This window comes from Sciurus vulgaris, assembly GCF_902686455.1.
Source record: "Sciurus vulgaris genome assembly, chromosome: 10".
NCBI classification, from domain to species: domain Eukaryota; kingdom Metazoa; phylum Chordata; class Mammalia; order Rodentia; family Sciuridae; genus Sciurus; species Sciurus vulgaris.
In genome coordinates, this window is record NC_136470.1 from 119017790 (window position 1) to 119036721 (window position 18932).

The following is an 18932-nucleotide window of genomic DNA, read 5'->3' on the forward strand; positions in this document are numbered from 1 at the left end:
CTAGGTATACTCATTGCAATGGAATACCTTTGCTTTTAGATCATTCTAGCAGAAAGAGCTAAGATATAAATAACAGAATCACATCTATTTCTTTTTCTTTACATACACAGAGAGTAAATAAATATATAATGATACCTATAATCTAAAATTGAATTTGAAATTCAACACTATAGGGTTCACTCTAATTACCCCCTTTTCATGCCTTAAATGACCACCTTTAATATACTGAAAGAAACCTGGTTCCTATATCAATATATTTACTTAACTGCTCAATCATTCAATTCACAGAAAATTGCTTCAGAATTGCTAATTGATACCACAGCAAAAAACAAACCTAATCAGAATTTAATATTTTACAGAGTACATTTTAAAATTTAGACTAAAGGTATATACCAAACTACTATGCTCAAAAGTAATTGAGTTAATAGGATTTTTTTCCTCCTCCCTCTTCAGTGTAGTTGTTATTCATTTGAAACACTTAAGTCCATCTTCTGGTTATGTTTCCTCTTCTATTTCCCCTCTTAAGGTCTACCCAGGGAAGTGTCATTCCTGCCACTCCTAGGCCCTTCCATACTACTTCTATCCATCCCTGTAGCTTCCAATTTATCTTTAGTTCCTAGTTTATCTTCCTGGCCCTTCTTTTTGCAAAAATAGAAATTCCTAGTAAGTAGGATTGATTTGACAAGTATAAATGCATGTGTGGTTTTATTAAATACTGTCACATTTTCCTTCTTAAAGGCTGCATTGTTTTGTAGTCCCATCAGGGATGTATGACAGTATCTGTTTTCTTACATTCTTGTTAACGTATTTTAACATGTTTCATTAGACAATATGACAAAAATTAAGCAGCTTGATAATACAATCTGCTATGTGAGAACACAGTATCTCAGGGTAGCTTTAAAAGAAACAGAATATATCACCAACATTTAGAGGCTGACCTTGAATGACTCTGGGGCTCCAAAGAAGAACAAAATCCCCTTAGGTACTTTATGCTATACCTCTCAGAGAACGAGACTGAATTAGCAATATAAAGAGTATTTTCCCAGTTTCTTCTCTCTTATTACTTATTTCTCCATGTATTCTTTATGGCTTTTCTCCTCACCATGGTACTGTCCTTGACAATCTTTCCCAACTGTTTTCTTTAAGGTGAAAACAATTGTGTGGAGGAAGCAGTGACACCAGTTAGGAAGGCATCCTTATTTCTGCAGCTGGCTTCAACATCTCATACAGAACACATGGAAGGGAATGGGAAAGTAGAGAGGAAGGTATTGATAGTACTGGTCATAAGTATGGGGAACAAAATGAAATAATTCAAGTTTGTCTCTGGAAAATAAGTGAGGCCAGGATCCATAAAAGGGTGACCCACAAAAAGGTAACTCCACCTGGAGTCAGATTAAAATTATGTGACTTGATCTAAAGCAAAGACTGAGCACCATATGTACATTAAATAACATTAATAAGAGCAGTTACATTAAAAAGGACACCACTCGTTATACTCACACCAGTTGAAATAGCTCCAGGTCTCCTATGGGTTTTCGTTTGACCATGAGTGGCAGGCTGGCCTTTAAATCCCCATCTTTTCATGACACCTTGAAAACCTTTACCAATACTGAACAAAACAAACATTAGAATTTACATAAGAACAGAGTGTAAAACATTCCCAATTGTACACTTTCTTGATAGAACCTTAGAGTTTGAACAAAGCTTCTTATCTAAATAACTAGAAAAGGCTACTCTACAAGCAAAACTGCAAATGAACATTCTTTATCACTGACATAGTTTGTACCCTCTCCTGCAGTCTAATTCTATATAAAATGATTAATTTAAGATTATGAGACAACAGCAAGCTAAGCACAGCAAGTTTTATCTGAACAATGAATTTTACCATCATAATCCTGTGAAGATGATAAAGTAAAAGCGATGAAGTTCTAGAAGTTTCAATGTCTATTATACACACGGCAAGCAGCCATTAAGATGAACCCCATGAGTACCTCCTGGTACTCATGCCGTCACTTAATTCTCTTCCCCCTGAATCTGGGTAGATCTAGCGACTCATTTCTAATGAATAAAATATGGCTAAAGTGATGAGATGTCATTTCTGAGATTTGTTTACAAAGAGACTGCAGCTTCCATCTTGGTAGCTCTTGCTTGTTAAGTTGTGAAGGAAGCTAACTGCCATCACCTAAGAGAGATGTGGGACAAGTATGGTTTCAGCCAACAACTGAGGACCCCAAGGCCTGCCAACTACCATGTTAGTAAGCTTGGAAGCAGATTCTCCCTGAGTCGAACCCTGAGATGATAGCAGCCCTGGCTAACTCCTTGATTGTACCCTTGTGAGAGACAATAACAGAGACACCAAGGTAAGCTGTACTAGGATTTCTGACCACAGAAACTATGAGGTAATATTTATTATTTTAAGCTATTAGGTTTTATGGTTATATATTAGATAGCAATAGATAACTAATATAATAAAGCACTAAATAAAAAAATGAAAATGCTCTAAATGTTAAGGCTGTTGGTCTTAGGGTTAAACAGGAAACCAATGGAGAGACTCAGAGAACAAAATTTCTTATTAAAAACTCATTTTTAAATGTAATTATTTTATTTCCAAATTCTGTTAGCTAGAGAAACATTATGAGATGCAGGTAGAGAGTAAACAATACTTAAGTTCAAGAATTATTAAAGTGTATCTCTCAATGTCAAATGCGTCAATACAAATGATACAATGCCAGAGCTAGAAGGAACCACAGACTGTACCAGAAATGTTTTTATATACTCTGAAGATGAAGATTTTTTTTTTCACCTTTCATTATATATGTCAACATATTTTTAATGCAGTGCTCTTCAATCTCACCAAAGTTAGCTATGATTAAAGGCCTATTACAAAAAGGACCAAAAGAAAAAGATAATGAAAACCATGCTATGCTATGCATTTGTTAACAGACTTATCAGAGGATGGACTGAAGAAAGCCCACATGGATAAAACGGTCTGCTTTACATAAGCCAAGAATTCAACATGAAACAATTACAAACTATGTGTAGAACCCAATAGGTACACATTATCAAATAACACATCAAAAGTTGTTTGTTTATAAATGTAGCTTACACCACTTTCTTTGTCAGTCAACTAAACACACTCTGAAACTATGCATATTTTTTTAAACTAAAAAAATTCAAAATAATGCTTATTTCTGATTAAAGACCGAAAGTAGAAATGTAACAGATATTCAACAAAAAACAATATAATTTTATAAAGAGATTAACATGTAAGAAGAGAACCCAGAGAACCCATGGTAATTAAACAATTTACTGAAATTATGCTTCAGAAATTTAACAAATATTTCTAACAATGAATTCTGAGAGCACACCTGGAAAGTAAAAAGCTTGGTAACTAAAAAAACAAACCAAAAAACTAAAGAGTCATTGGACCTATGCTATCATTTGGCAAATAACACTTAAAAAAAAAGAAAAAGTAGAGAGCAATACCATTCTAAAATGAACATTTAAAAAAAAAAAAAAGCCACATTTGAATACTGGTCACTCTTGCTAGAAAGTTTGCTAGTTTCTCTGAGTTCTCAAACTGGTTATTTCTTACTTGGAAAGATAGCATGAATGCAATAAAATGCATGCCGGGTAAATTACAGAAGAAACAGCTCATTTTAAGAGTAAATGATAATAAGATGAAAGTGGCATCCTAAAAAAGTACTAATTATCTGTCGGCTAATTACAGATTGTTTTTCAATCTAGTTCTAGGATACATCATGTAGTTATAATGTGTACAATGGGAACCTCTTCAGTAGATAACCTTTAACCAAAGGGCAAAACACAAATGACATGACAAATTACTGGTTTAATTCAGTGTAGGGAGAACAGAGTGCACCTGTTGATCCATGGGTGGTACAGGTATCTATACTATTATTTCTCTCAATTGCCACCCAACTTAAGAACAAAAATAAAACAGAAATAAGAAATGAATTAAGCTATATTTAGCATTCCCAGGCACAATACAAGTATAACATTTTCAAATGTCATTTAGAATAAACTCTTCATTTTACTGAAAATTACATACAACACATACTATCTTCCTCTTTACCAACTGCAGTTTTTAATTAATGGCTGCAGAAATAAATCAAATGAATGAAAATTTAGATTTAAAAGAACACAATGTTAGAAATCTCAACTTTGGTGAGATTTATCTGAAGAGGAGGAAAACATTTAAAATGTATTTTTGAGCAACTATACTTGTTAAACCAAAAATTAATAAAAAAAGAATCAGAAGAAGCATTTAATTTAGAAAAATTTATTGCCCTTGCTTCTCAGCCCATTTCTCCTTAGTATACTTTAAATCCAAGTATCGGGCATTATTTATTTCCATTTCTAGCCTAGAAAAGTTAGCATAAAATCTGTCACAGGGAAGATTAGTTCCCTTTCTTTTGTCCTATAGTCTCCAAATGTTGTAAAGGGGTATGCCTTTTGGTTTAAAAACATGGCATGAAGTAAAGGGGAGGAGTGCCTTAAATGTATGACCATAAGAATCTTCCAGAAGGGAATGCATAATTTAATGTTTCCCAATGCAGACTATAAATCTCTAGAAATTACTACTAAGGAAATTTCATTCCTTAGTCATATTGTGACAAATACCCACACATCAACAGCAAACACATACGTTTTGATACAAATCCAACGTGTTCTTTACTTTGTGGGACAATACCTTTCATTGCATGATTCTGGATATACTTGTGTACAGGAACAAAATAAGATGTCCATGAGGTGAGCAGTGAGCATACACATGCTCCAACACACATCCAAGTCCTCGGAGAAGGCACTCAGAAACTCCCATCTGGGAGTCTCCTCCTCACCACCGGCTTCTCCTATCTCCCTTCTCCTCGTATCCCTCTCCCTCTTTCGGAAGAAACTGCTTCTCCTCCATCTACTACCTGCCCTCTGAGTATGTCTGCCTCTCCAATTACTGTTTGGAAATCACTGAGATTAATTCCCTAATCCAAAATGCAAACCTTCTATTAAAATAATTTATATCATGAAACTTTTAAGACATATTAAGGAGCAGAGAGTAGTACAATGAACTCCTACACATTCATTATCCACTGTCAATTACTGCCTCAAGGCCTATCATATTTCATCTATTCTTCTCCTGCAACTCCAATTTTGAAGCAAATTTCAGATAATCTATCATTTCATTCACGAATATTTCACTATGGAGCTCTAAAAGATAACGATTCATTTAAAGAACAAAACCACAATGCCATTATCACCTTAAAAATTAGTAATTGTATTTAATATGAAGCCAGTGTCACTTTCGTGGCCTCTTTTAAAATAGAATCTTTCCACAGGGTTGTCCTCTACCTCTCCTCTTCTGATCCCCAGCCCCACGGTCACCATTTGCTCTCTATTTTTCTGCTTCCTTATGCTCTTTGAAAAGTCACTTTCCCCTTATTGCTACTTGAAAAGATGATCTCAGAATCCTGCCTCTGATACTCTTTTCACTGTGGGTCAAACCAAGGGTTGTCAGACTGACTGCCCTGGCTATCTGTTTCACTGGAACACAGAAATGCACATTCACTGACACAATGTCTAGATGTGCTTTAGAACTCTAACGGCAAAATTGGTAGTTAGAACATAAATTACAATGTCTGTAAACCTGAATATTAATCTGGCTTTTAAGTTTGTTGACCCCTGAAGCTATTACTAACAAGGTGGAGTTCCACCAATCTATCCCTCTGACAAGAATTCTGCTACCATTCCATTCCACACATGTACCAAGTATATCTAATCAGAAGTGCCTCAGTCATTCAATTTCTGTGTTTCAGAAACAACCCAAACATCTCCCCTTCTCATGCTATCCTTCTTCACAACCACTGGAATGAATTTCCCGAGATGATTATCTTATCACATAGGTCTGTCCTCTGTTTTGTAAACTGAAACAGTACCAGGTTGGTGGTGGACACTATAATCCCAGGTACTCTGGAGGCTGAGGAGGAGGAGGATGGCAAATTTGAGGCCAGTGTGCGTAATTTAGTGAAACCCTGACTCAAAAATTAAAAAGAGCTGGGAGTTTTGTTCAGTGGTAGAGCATGACCACCCTGTCTGGCAGCATTTTATCTCTGTCAGTAACTTCTCATTTAACAATACACTCATGTTATCTACTTAATTTCATCTCCATGTATTTCAAAGATATATAGTGTCTCTACCTAAAATTCCTGTAAAGTCCGAGTCTTACTTCTACCCAATTCAGTGTTGCTGTGTAAACTTATTTGATCAGCGATGAACAGCTCTTGAATCCACAAGTGAGTCATGGCGAAATTTTCCAGTTGCTTTGTGTTCCAGTCACATTTAGTTAGAAGCTGGCATGGAATATTTCTGTGGCTTAACTTTCTAGGAAAGTTTGTGACAGAATGACCTGAAATGCAAGTATTTGGATTCTGTCCCCAAACTGTAAAACTCCCATCAATACTGGGGAACACTTTTATCAATCAGAGTCTGCTTCAAGTACATTGCCTATAGGTTTTCTGATGTTATAACTGCTCATCTGAAAGTACAAAGGGCCAAATGTGCAGTGGTTCCTTTGATTTCCTGGCTGTCCTAAATAAACTCAGAACATAATATGTGCTACTCTGAGTGCAGTCTGCTTTTCATTGAATAACCAATTCCTTAATATCATGAAAGGACAAAAATTTTCTGAAGAAATTCAGCCACAGAGCACAGAAAATGACATTGCCCCATGCTATGAAACTGTTACATTATTTCTTCATTAATAATTGATAATTGATAAGGATGACGTATGTGACTTGGAAAACTAAGGGATTTTTTTTATTTTTTGGAAACAGATTTTTAGAATTGAAAGAAACCTTAGAAACTATTTAACACTCTCCCTAAGGTCAAAGACAATGAATTTAAATCCGGACAAGTTAAACCACTTGCCCAAGATCAAATCCCTGGCAATGAGAACATCTGGTCATACTTTGAACCCAGGTCATAATGTCCCTTGAGAAACAGATTAGAACACAAATATAAAAATATCCCAGCAACATGAAGCTATTTCAAGGGTATCCTCATTAGTCTAAAAATTCTAGATGTAATAGATGGTGTGTGATTTTTAAAATCACCTCGTGTTTTATAAAGTTACTACATTGCTATATACAGTCTGATGTGAGAAGGTAATACGTGATGTATGAGAAAACACCAGAATTTAATTCCTAATGCCTTCATGTTTTCTGTTAATTAAAAAAGTATTTCCTATTGAGAACACATAAAACTTTCCTTATAAAATTTAAGCAAATTAAAAACAAGTGATAGTGGCCAATAATCCTGAGCATTTATTATCTGCCAAGCCTTGAACCAAGAACTTACCATGCATGATCTCAATCAGATATTAAAAGATTGTGAAATAGGTGCTATCATTATTCTTATGTTAAAGATGAAGTAATAAAGAAGTGAAGAAAGCTGGCTAGGTCACAGAGTTACTTAAAGGTTAATTCTTTTAGCTACTACAATAGATTGCCTCCTACTTATTAGGTCTTTAATTTGTTGACCTTGAGGGGGAAAAAACTGTTGCTCTGTAGAGTTAAGCAGGAAAGAAATTAAAGATACTTACTCTAAAAAATATTTAAGTGACAATACAACAAAATGTCACTCTAAAACATTACTCTCCAAACTCTAGCTTTTATCTCAAAACAGACATTTACTTTCACTGATTGAAGAGGGAATATATTTCAAAGAGATTATCTCTCTAAAAATCTAATCACTTATTTTGAAAATTGTTTCACTCATATTTTTATAGACTTACTACTCTGAATGGCTAGTAAACATTTACTAAAATTAAAATAAAACTAAAAATGTACAGTACCAGTCAGTAATTACATATTGAAGGCAGCACATACCTTGTTTCATTCAGAGTTCACAGCAAATATCTACAGGCAGAAGAACAAGCCAGTTGGGAGGGTTTCTGATGGTTTGTAGGCAGACTTCCTGAATGATACACACAAAACCCAGGGAGTTCTTGCCTTAAAAAGTCCCCTGACTTTTTAACCACCTTTATGGCTTTGATGGGTAACAAGACTTCTTTATCCATTTTGATATTTTAATGAAAAAGTCCAAACTAAATGAATCTCAATAAATGTGCAAAGGTCCCGTGGTATCAGTTAATCTCACCTACCCCATCTCCCTTAATTTTTACTACACAGGAGAACACTATCAAGATGAATAGCTATTTTTCTATTTTGATATCAAAGGGCAATGAGAATTTAAAGGGCACCAATCCCTTTAAAATAGTAAGATTACACTGGGTGCAGTGGCACATGCCTGTAATCCCAGGGACTTTCAAGTTCAAAGTCAGCCTCAGCAACTTAGTGAGGCCCTAAGTAACTCAGCGAGATCCTATCTCTAAATAAAATATAAAAAGGGCTGGGGATGTAGCTCAGTGGTTAAGCAGTTCTGGGTTTAATCCCAGTACCCCACCCCCCCCCCCAAAAAAAAAAAAAAAAACAGATTATATCTGAAAATACATGGATTGTTCCAATCAGCCCGGGCTTGTAGACAAGATCTTTACTTTATCCTTCTTCCACAAAGAAAAACAGCCATTTAAGTAATGGAATAAGCTACTTCTGATTTCAATATTTAAATAATAAATAAAAGAATTCCAGACAACCAGGAAAAATTTACTTCAGGCATGGCACTGTCATGAATTCAAAGTTTAGTAAGACGCCAGCTGGGAAAGTGCCCCGTACTGTGTCCACTGTTAGGGATGCATCACCAGCATTTCTGTCCTTCAAGTCCTTTGAGACAAAGACATAACATTTTCCCCCCAAAAAAGCAGAATGCGTTTTTAGTTTTATCTGTTCTTTACTTCATTCTTTTCTCATTTCTTCTTTTTTTGAAACTACAAATTATAATAAGCACTGCTAGAACACAATAGGAAAAAATGGGCTAAATGTCCTATGCTGGGAATAGAATCAACAGCCATACCTCATCTCAACCACTATTTATATTTGTTTACTACCTATAGCTATTGCCGCCTCAAAACTGAGATTAAAAAGGGGGATATTAAGACTCCAAACTATCTTCTAATTCAGAAAGTACCATGAAATATATTATTACTTCTATTAGAAGATACAATGAAATATATTATTACTATTACAGAAAAAGAAAATAAACTTTAAAAGTATACTGAGGTGGGGGATGGAGGATATGTACATGTGAGATTAAAAATTTTACTAAGTATGAATTACGTACAACAGTCACAGTTCAAAGACTGGGCATTATTATCTATTAACAGTATGATAAAAATATATAAAACTATTCTGCTAGATGGTTTTACATATTAGATGTAAAAATTTTTTCCCATACGATCAAAATTCAACCTGTATTCTCTGACCCTTTATAGGTATAAAAGCTTTTCTGGTATTAAAGCCAAAATTAAAATGAATTCTAGTAAATACATATACACCTCACATCCCAAAATGATACTGATAAATGTACCTATTTATACAGAGAACTATAACTGAATTGAGTAAATTATCTTCAAGAAAAAGCTGCTACTGTTGGCCATTGATCCTGTTTAAAAAAAAAAATGCAGAAAATTTCTTTCCTGAGGTAAACAGATTCTATACTAATATACTAACACTAATTTTTTTTGGAAGCAGAGTATTTTCTCCTTTCAACATTTTAAAACTGAGGATAATAGCTTAAAAAAAAAGCTGAAAGTCAAAATATAAGTAGAGATTAATAATTAAAAATTTTTCTAATGAAAAGGAGATAATGAAGCCTATAAGCAAATAATTTTCAATTTTATGCTAAACTGTAAGAAGTATACAGGCAATGTTATTTGAAATTGGATAAATTTAACTTGTGTGTTTTAAACACATTTGAATGTTACAACTTGACCAGAGTTAAGGAAAGAAAGGCATTTTGAATTCTGTGCTGGGTAAAGAAGTGAGGAAGAAAAGCTGTTTAACTGATGAGCTCAACAATTTTCTAGGCCAGTGGTTCTCAAAGTGTGCTCCTGGATTAGCAGCATCTGCATCACCTGGGAACTTGTAAGAACTGTCAGAAGTTCTGTGGAGAGGCCCATCAGTCTCCTTAACAAGCCCTTCAAGAGATTCTAAAGCCCACTCGAGTGAGAAAACCACTGCTTCAGCCTGTAAGTTCACGTCCCCTCATCACCCCTCCCCAACCACGACACTGTACAAATTTTTCCTCTAGTGTATTTGCACTTGTAACAAGATTAATAATCAAGAGGATGAAGCTTAGGTGTCTCAAAATTTTAAAGCCAAGGAAGATGAGGTAGAAAACCTCTGGCCCTAAATGAGTCACAGTGGTGAAGAACTGAGAAGACACAGAGCCTATAGAAGAAAAGCGAACAAATGCATATAAAAGGACGTTGGCATGGGGGCACATGCTACAATCCAGGAAAGTGGGTGGCAAGGAGGCAACAGTAAGTAACTAGGACTGTGTGCAGCTCAGGAGCCAATGCCACAGAGGAATTCAAATCAAGCTCCACATGAGAACAAGGTATCCTCTACGTTTACAAGCACTTGAAAGCATCTTAAATGTAACAACATACCAGCTATAAGAGCTGTAGTCACTGGAAACATTTAGCAAAAAATCCAATTCAATCTGACCCCAGTAAATGCAACATGAAGGTATGTACACTAGAATACAATGTACTTCTATGTGGGGTAACTCTCCCAACACACTGTTAAAGTTAAACAAAATACTGTACTGAAGCCAAAGCAATAGTGAGGATCTTCTCATATGTGTGTAGAGGGTCCTCCCTTCTCCAGAGTTGATTATTACTATTTAAATCCCTGGGCTATTCTTTCAGCTCTTAGCAGCTCTTTAGTCTGGCGACTGGGACACAACTTTATACACTTTTATTTTCCAGGAATACAAAAGAACTTTCCCTTTCACTCTGTACTCACAATAGGGCTAAAGTTTTGAAAATAACTTTTAAAATAAAAGAAACCAAGGAAACTCAATAGCAACATATGAGATGAAATATTTTCCTGAACATAGGCATTTGTCAAGGTAGGCTCTAATTCAAGCTGCCCACAAATCCAGCCATGAGACATCTGCTAACAAAAGCTCCTAACTTTGCATGGCTTCTCAGAAGATCCCATATACCCTGTAAAACATATAATGAAATTCACACAACACGAACTATGTGTAAACTAACAGAATTATTGTGATGTACTTTATACACTAATTCAGAATTTAAAAAGTAAAATAATCTGTGCCAGGCATGGTAGCCCACACCTGTAATCCCAGCAATTTGGGAGACAAAGGAAGGAGGATTGCAAGTTCAAAGCTAGCCTTAGCAATTTAGCAAAACTCTCAAAACAGAAGGGGCTGGAGCATGGCTTAGTGGATTAATGCCCCTGGGTTCAATCCCCAATACCCCCCCCCCCCCCCCCCCCCCCAAAAAAAAAGTAAACTAATCTAACCAGGTGTGGTGGCACATGCCTATAATCTAAGTGACTCAAGGAGGTAGTAGGATCACTTGGAGGTCAGTTTCCTTGGCAACTTATGGCGACCCTGTCTCAAAACAATAAGGGTTGGAGATGGTAGAGCACCACTAGGTTCAATCCTAGTTCCGTAAAATATAAATAAATTAAGAAATCTAATAAAAATCATCTGATTTACAACAGACACCTCAACTAGCCAAATCAAAGCTCTAGAGCATCAATATTTCAAGTTCTTGAAAAGGAAAGCAGAACAAAGTTACCAAGAAACATGTGATTTCTTGGGACAAGACCATGACAATTAGGAAGGGAAAAAAAAAAAAAAAAAAAAAAAGGAACAGGTTCATATATCTCTCTAAAAAGATAACTCACCCTTCCAATCTATCCTGCTTCATTTCTAAATAGCTGAACTGAGGTAAAGTAAAGGTATTAGCAGCTCTGGTAATGGCCCATATTGAAAATAGATGATGATGGTGTGGAAATGAAGAATATATCTGATCCTTGGAGAAAAGCTTTCTGTTGGGACTCCAATACCACAAAAAAAAAACCAAGAATACCCAAAGCAAAACATAACAACAAAAATCTGTTCAACCACTGTGATCGCAAGACAACTCCTGATCACCTGTTTTTTTCAAAGGGTTTCTAAGTCAGAATATCCTTACGGATGTCATTCGACAATGAGGCACAGAAGGGACATGATGACCTATGTGAGGGAAGAGAGGAATAGACAACAGCTAATGCCTGGAGTTTTATTTACTCTAGGTCATTTGAATTCCAGCAACTTATACAGAATAATTTCTATAGAAACATATATAAGAGCTTGGTTGTTTCCTCCCATAGTGAAGTAACATTAACTAATTTTTGAAAAGTTCTAAAATTTGTGAAAAGATCTAGGTGTTTCTTGGAGCTCTTCTAGTCAGTACTAAGCCATCTGGTAGGAATGTTAAGATATGAAAAAGCTACAGTACCAAAGATACCACTGTCCAGTCTAAATATGACTCAAAGTCAACATTTGTTAGTGACAACTAAATGTTATGTCTACCAAATTAGACTCTTGTTAACATATTTAAAAAGTTTTGTTTTCAAAGAAATATCACTTTTATATCACTGAGGAACAAAATGCTGCTGAGAAGATTAAGATGTGATGTTACTTCTTCTAGTTTCTGATAAGCTTTAAACACAGTTACAAAGTATTTTTTAGTTATTCTGGGAGACACTTAAATGCAACAACCACTTTTTGCAAACAGTATAAAATGTCACTCAGTTAATTATTTCCTATAATTGGTAACAATAATCTCAAAAGAATTCAATCAGCATTGCTCAGGTGTATTTCACCATCAAACTGTACATTGTCTTTGGTTTTCAAGATAGAAGTGGGCTCAACTCACAAACAATCTAAGCAATGTGACTGTCCTCTTAGCTTTATTTCAAGAAGAATACATCTCATCTAAAAGCTGGGCTCTGATGTGAACTCTTCACATACAATTAATTCAGTGCAATTTCAAAACCTGTACAGTGATATTGAAGACTGAAATTATGAGGATTTAGCCTTTATTCACTGACTTGGAAGACTGTACCTTCACTCCCCCTATTCGTTTTTAATATAGGAAGAAAAAGAAGTAAAAGAGACTGCTATGAGGACCTACGTTTTGGCTGTGACATCCACATACTGTCCTGGACGAAAGTGAGCAGCATAAAGAGGAGTGCCTTTGTGAAAAGAAAATGAAAAATCAACATGAAATGTGTTAGTTTGGAAACTTTTAAAACAAAGTACAGCCAGGAAGCCTCCTAGCTATTAGATTTCAAAAAAAGAGGAAAGTCTCTTCTACAATTATAAATGTTAAAAATATCCAAACAATGAAACTATTCAACAAACATATCTTTTAGTTGGCTAAGTGCAGGCTTAAGAACATGGTGGCCCAGCAAGAGGGACATGGTGCTGGAGTCACAGTCACAGGCCAAAGTGGAAGTGGTCAAAATGAGAATTTCCATGACTGCTGGTGAACACACGAGTTTGAAAATTCTTGGTTGTTTTGGTAAATAAGTATAAGGAACTAGGATATATTATCTATTTCACAGAAAGAAAATAAGAAAAGAACTAAAAACATATTGGGGCTTGATCAAGTCTTTAATCACCCATTGGATAAAAATAAAAACTTTACCTGAACCCAGGACCCTTATGCTAGGTAATGATTATGTATGTATGTATGTATAATATCCATAAAAAGCCCATACGTATCAGACTTTTGGTGTACTGATTATTGTTTCAATAAAATACAGTTCTCCCAGCATGTGCCCCAATATCTGGAATAGCAAAAAATTTGTCACTATAGGTATTCCTAACTCTATATAGAAACATTTACAAAATGTCTATACACATTTAGTTATATGTAAATAATATACATTTAGTTATATGTAAATAAAATCTTACTTTAAATATACTTGGGAAATAAGTTACTAAGTAAATTAAAATTCTGTGATAAAAGCTTCCACAATATTTTATTTATATAAATCAAACATTAACATTTATGAAAACTATTTAATTTGGTAATTATTAAAAATACTTATAGGGCATTTACAAACATATACAACTAGAAATGCAAAAGTATTAAAGATGGCCCCTAACCTTAAGAAATTTATCATCTTGCTAAAGAATCAACAAGATGCCATCAAAAAAAGAAATAAAAACAAACAAAAAACCCAGGAACCAATGTAGTAGACAATGTAACTGAAAGCTAATTTCAGTTAAGTTTGTTTAATAGTAGTAAAGTACAATGGAATTTCAGAGGGTAGTTTTCTTTAAGGTAGGACATAACCTGGATTTATATGGGAAAAGAAAGACTTTGAATTGAGAAAAAATAGGAGTTTAATCAATCCACATTGCTTACATATATTAAAACATCACAATGTACCCCACTAAGATATGGTTAATCATCTGTCAATCAAAAATAATATTAGTTTAAAAAAAGGAAAATTGGGGCCATTCCAAGAATATTACATAAAGTACATTTCCATGAAGCTGAACAACTTGAACCGCTATTTGATCATTTTTGACCCACAAAAACAATAATTTCATAAGGTTAGAGCAACAGCAAAAGTTGGTGTGGACTCAATTTTTATCTCTACCTTAAATGTACACAAAGGATTTAAGAAAATTAGATGTGTTAATGCCAAAGAGAATTATTTAAAACCATTTCAGAACAAATTGTCTATACATTATTTTAGAACTATCCTTTTATTTTTTAAGTGGAAAATGCTCATTTTTATACTATTCTATTCTACCCTATTTTTATACTCATTAGTTTAATTCCATTTACTTTTTGCCTTCAAGTTATAAAACTTAAAAATGTCTACAATCTTGTTAGAACTCACATTCAAAAAATCAGGGAACTTTTCTGAAGTTCAGAAGTTGTATTTTGTTAACTATGGTGACCAATAAGATCATATGTCAATTTCTAATTTTTGACACTCCATGGATCAGGAACTTTGGAAACTTTAAATAAGAATCTTAATGTCAAAGGTCACTCTCCTGTTTCAGGCTACATTTTCTCACTAAAGGAGAGCCTAGTTATTCTTCACCTAACAGAATGCCAGCTTGCAATGAACCTTGAATTTTAAAACTTAGTGTATTTATTTGAAAGTGGCTTTTTCAAATAAGAAACTCTACACTAAAAACAAAAGAGCTCCTCCCTCTCTCAGAAAACAAAGGGTCCCCCACAGTTTTCTCCACTTAGACAAGGATCTGTTTGTTCCTAGTGATTAAATCAGATACCATTTAAAGTGTTTGGGACTTTGTATTTTAGATTCAGCTTTATTGAAATAACTGACATTAAACAAGTCATATAATTGGGTATTTTTACCTCCCTCCTCTCCCCGACCTCAGATTACCTGGTTTAATTACAGCATTATCTGTTACATGAAAGATTTTAGTTTTCTGTTTTGGTGGCAATCCAAGTTCTCGGTAAAATTCCAATACAGATGTAGGTTTCTAGAGGAAAAGCAGTGCATATTAGTAACATATTAAATATGAAAAGTGGAGATGAATGCATAGAGATCCAAGTCAAGTTACTAACATGTCAAGAAAAAAAAAATGAAAGCACACAATTTCCCTATTGAACAAAGAACACCCACTTCCCTTCATTCTAAGGGAGGTGAGATTTAGGTCTATGATCCATTATAACTCTAGAAACAAATAATCCAACTGCTTAGGATCCAACCATCTGTACGTTTCAAAACTAGTATGCTGTAAAGATCTTTGTTCTGTAGGAAAAGAAAGAGAGTTGTGCCCTGCTCATATTCGATTTTTTAAAGACAAGATCTCCCTAAATTGCTCTGGCTGGCCTTGAACTTGTGATCCTCCAGCCTCAGCCTCTTGAGTAACAGAGAATACACATGTGTATCACCACAACTAGTTCTGCTCATATTTGAATTTCTGACTAGAGACTGTATCAAGGACCCCAACCCCAGGAAATCAGCTATTTGTCTACTCTGCACCTGTTCTAAAACAACTGGAAGAAAACACAATAAGTCACATTTAAATGTAAAATTAAATTTGGGACAACTTCAAAGTAAGTCCCAAATGTGGTCTGACCAAACACATTTCCCTGGCTAAATCTTTCTTGCACACTCCAAGGCAATTAAGTCTGTTATGGTTTAGGTATGTGGTGTCCCCCAAAAGTTTATATGTGAGACATGCAAGAAAGTTTACAGATGAAATGACTGGGTTATAAGAGGCTTAATTAATATGATCAGTGAATTAATCACCTGATAGGGATTAACTGAGTAGAGGAGGGGTCACTGGGGGCATGCCTTTGGAGTTTATATTTTGTCATGGTGAGGAGAGTTCTCTTTCTGCTTCCTGGTGCCATGCTCCCAACTGTTTTGTGCCACCACACTCTTCCACCATGATGTTCTGCCATACTTTGAGCCCAGAGCAATGGAGTCAGCCATCTATGGACTGAGACCTCTGAAACTGTAATCTCCTCTAATTGTTCTTGTAGGTCTTTTGGTTGCGCAGCAAAAAAGGTGACTAAAAACAATGACACATCCTCTTTGAAAATCTCCAGCACTGTTCCTTAATTCTCTTCCCTCTGAGCTGTTCCATAAGAAGAATCAAGAGAACTTCTTCAAATAAGTCAAACTCCCTGCCCCAGAATTACTGTACTGCTATCCTCCTACCCCACTCCTTGTTGCACATGAAATGCATTTGGGTGAGCTTTTAGAAAATGTCACAGTCCTCTGCTTGGAGACTAACTTCACTGCTCTACAGTGGAACGTAGGCACCAGTAATTTTTTATAGTACCTCATATAAGCTATAACAACCCAAGGTTGATAATCATATTGAAAAATGGACAAATTGTCTATGCTCTTATTAAAAGCATGGGTTCCCATCTCCTCACTCATTCTGTATTTCCTCCTGAAATGGTCTCACTCTTTTCTAAATCAACTTCTCCCTTTCTACTGGAACGTTCCTATTAATGTATGAACATGTCACAATAACCCAAATATTAGAAAAAAAAAAAAACCTTTTCCTTGACCATATATTCTTCAGGTAATTTTTCTGTTCCTGCTTACAGCAAAGATCCTCAAACAACTTGCTGAATCTACTTTCTCTCTATCTATCCTCTGACCCCACTTTAATTAGGTGCTCTCAGCCTCTAACATTCAATAGAAAGAAGCTTGCAAGGTAATCAATGATCTCCACACGGTCAAATACACTGGTCAATATTCAAATTCAATGGCCAATACTGATCAGGGATAGTCAGTAACAGGTGACTACTCCCTCCATGAAAGACTTTCACCTGGCTTATAGTCATTACGCTTCTAGTTCTCATACATGTAAATGTCTTCACATTTCTAACTTAATTTCAAATTCTGTTCTGAACTATTAATTCACATGTCCAATTGCATTATCGCTACTTCAACATCAAACAGCAATTCAAAGTTAACAACTAAAATTGACTCAACTTCCTCCCAAGATTGCTCTCCCTTAGTCTTCCAAATCTCAGTAAATGCCAACATCTGTTGTTTGGGTCAAATTTTGTGGTTACCCTTGGCTCTTTTTCACATGACATGTCCTATCTATTAGCAATCCCTATAGGTTCTATTTAAAAATACAGCCCACACCAATGACTTCCTACCTCCCCTCCCCTTCATACCACAATCTTTTGCTGGTCCATGTTTCCATACTCCTGATTCCCTGGTCCATTCTCAATTCACAGGGTGCCATGATCATTTTAAAACTTAAGCTGAATCATGTCTGTATTGTGCCTTCCACCTCAATGCAGAATCAAGTCCTAAGACCCTGGTTTATAAGGTTCTACACAATGACCTCATCTTCTACTCTCCTCTTGGCTCACCCTGCTTCAGAAGAAATGAACTCCCTTACTGATCTGAAAGCATCCAACACTGACCCCCAGGTCCTTTATGTACATGATTTTCCCTGCCTGCCTGAGCTTTACTACCAGAATTTTAGGTGACTTGCTCCATACTTGTCTTCCTCTAAATATCAATTTGCCTTTCCTGAATTACACTATCTAAAATGGCACCATTTTTGTCACTTGCCACCCACTCAGTTGATTTTATTAACCTTCAAAGATTTTAAATAAAGATTTTATTTAATCTTCAAAATGACACACTTTTAAAAATTGTTTTATCCTCTATAGAACAGCTTCCCAATCCCACCAATATGTAAGCTTCCTGAAGGCAGAGACTTGTTTTAGTTGTTGCTATATCACCAGCTTCTGGTAGATCTTATTGTCTGCTCCTCTCAACCCTAACTTTCCCCCTGCTACTGGGAATATAACTAAAATCAATAACCCAGAAAATAAAACTTAATGGACATCTCATTTACTTATAATAATGTTCCAGTTTTCCAACCTTCCCTTAATTAATTTGAAACTCTTGATATAGACTGCTATGGTTTGCCTAAAAACGTCATACCATTTTATGTTTTCTGACATAACGAGTGCCTCCTTCATCAGAATATAACCACCACGGGTATATCTATCTCCCTGCTGTTTCCTCTTCCTCAACTTTCCCTCTAATTATAAAAGGACCTGCAGGCTCCACTATGGACTATGGTATGCTATGTATCCATACCTGTGTCTGTCTCTGCCACTCTTGACTTGTAATATCCTTCCCACCCTGCACCTCCAAACGAAGCTCATTAAAACTATGTTAACTGTTTCTCATCCCAGCTCCAGTTAAAGTTCCTGTCTAAATCCTTCTCTGAACAGCCTTGCTAGAATGTATTGCTCCCTGTCCATACCAACCTAGAACCTGCATATATTATTTTTCGAATCACTATCACTTATCTACTTATATGTCTGTTTGCCTGTCTGCTGGCCTGTGAGTACCTAGATGATTTTATTATCTGCATCTCTAACTTTAGATCCAAGCACGCACCGACAGGTTAGACAACAAAGTATACCAAAAAGTTTGTGAGAAAAATTA

General features: G+C 35.4%; 1 protein-coding gene across 2 annotated transcripts in view; it reads right to left on the minus strand.

Moving 5' to 3' along the window:
- Positions 1-18932, minus strand: part of MRPL3 (mitochondrial ribosomal protein L3) — a 43337-nt gene that overhangs the window by 17180 nt on the left and 7225 nt on the right. For both annotated transcript variants that reach the window (XM_079101324.1, XM_079101325.1), the window contains 3 exons: positions 15366-15465; positions 13124-13184; positions 1501-1609 (listed from right to left, as the gene is read on the minus strand). In XM_079101324.1, coding sequence (XP_078957450.1) covers positions 1501-1609; positions 13124-13184; positions 15366-15465 — 270 coding nt within the window. The remainder of the gene's footprint in view (positions 1-1500; positions 1610-13123; positions 13185-15365; positions 15466-18932) is intronic.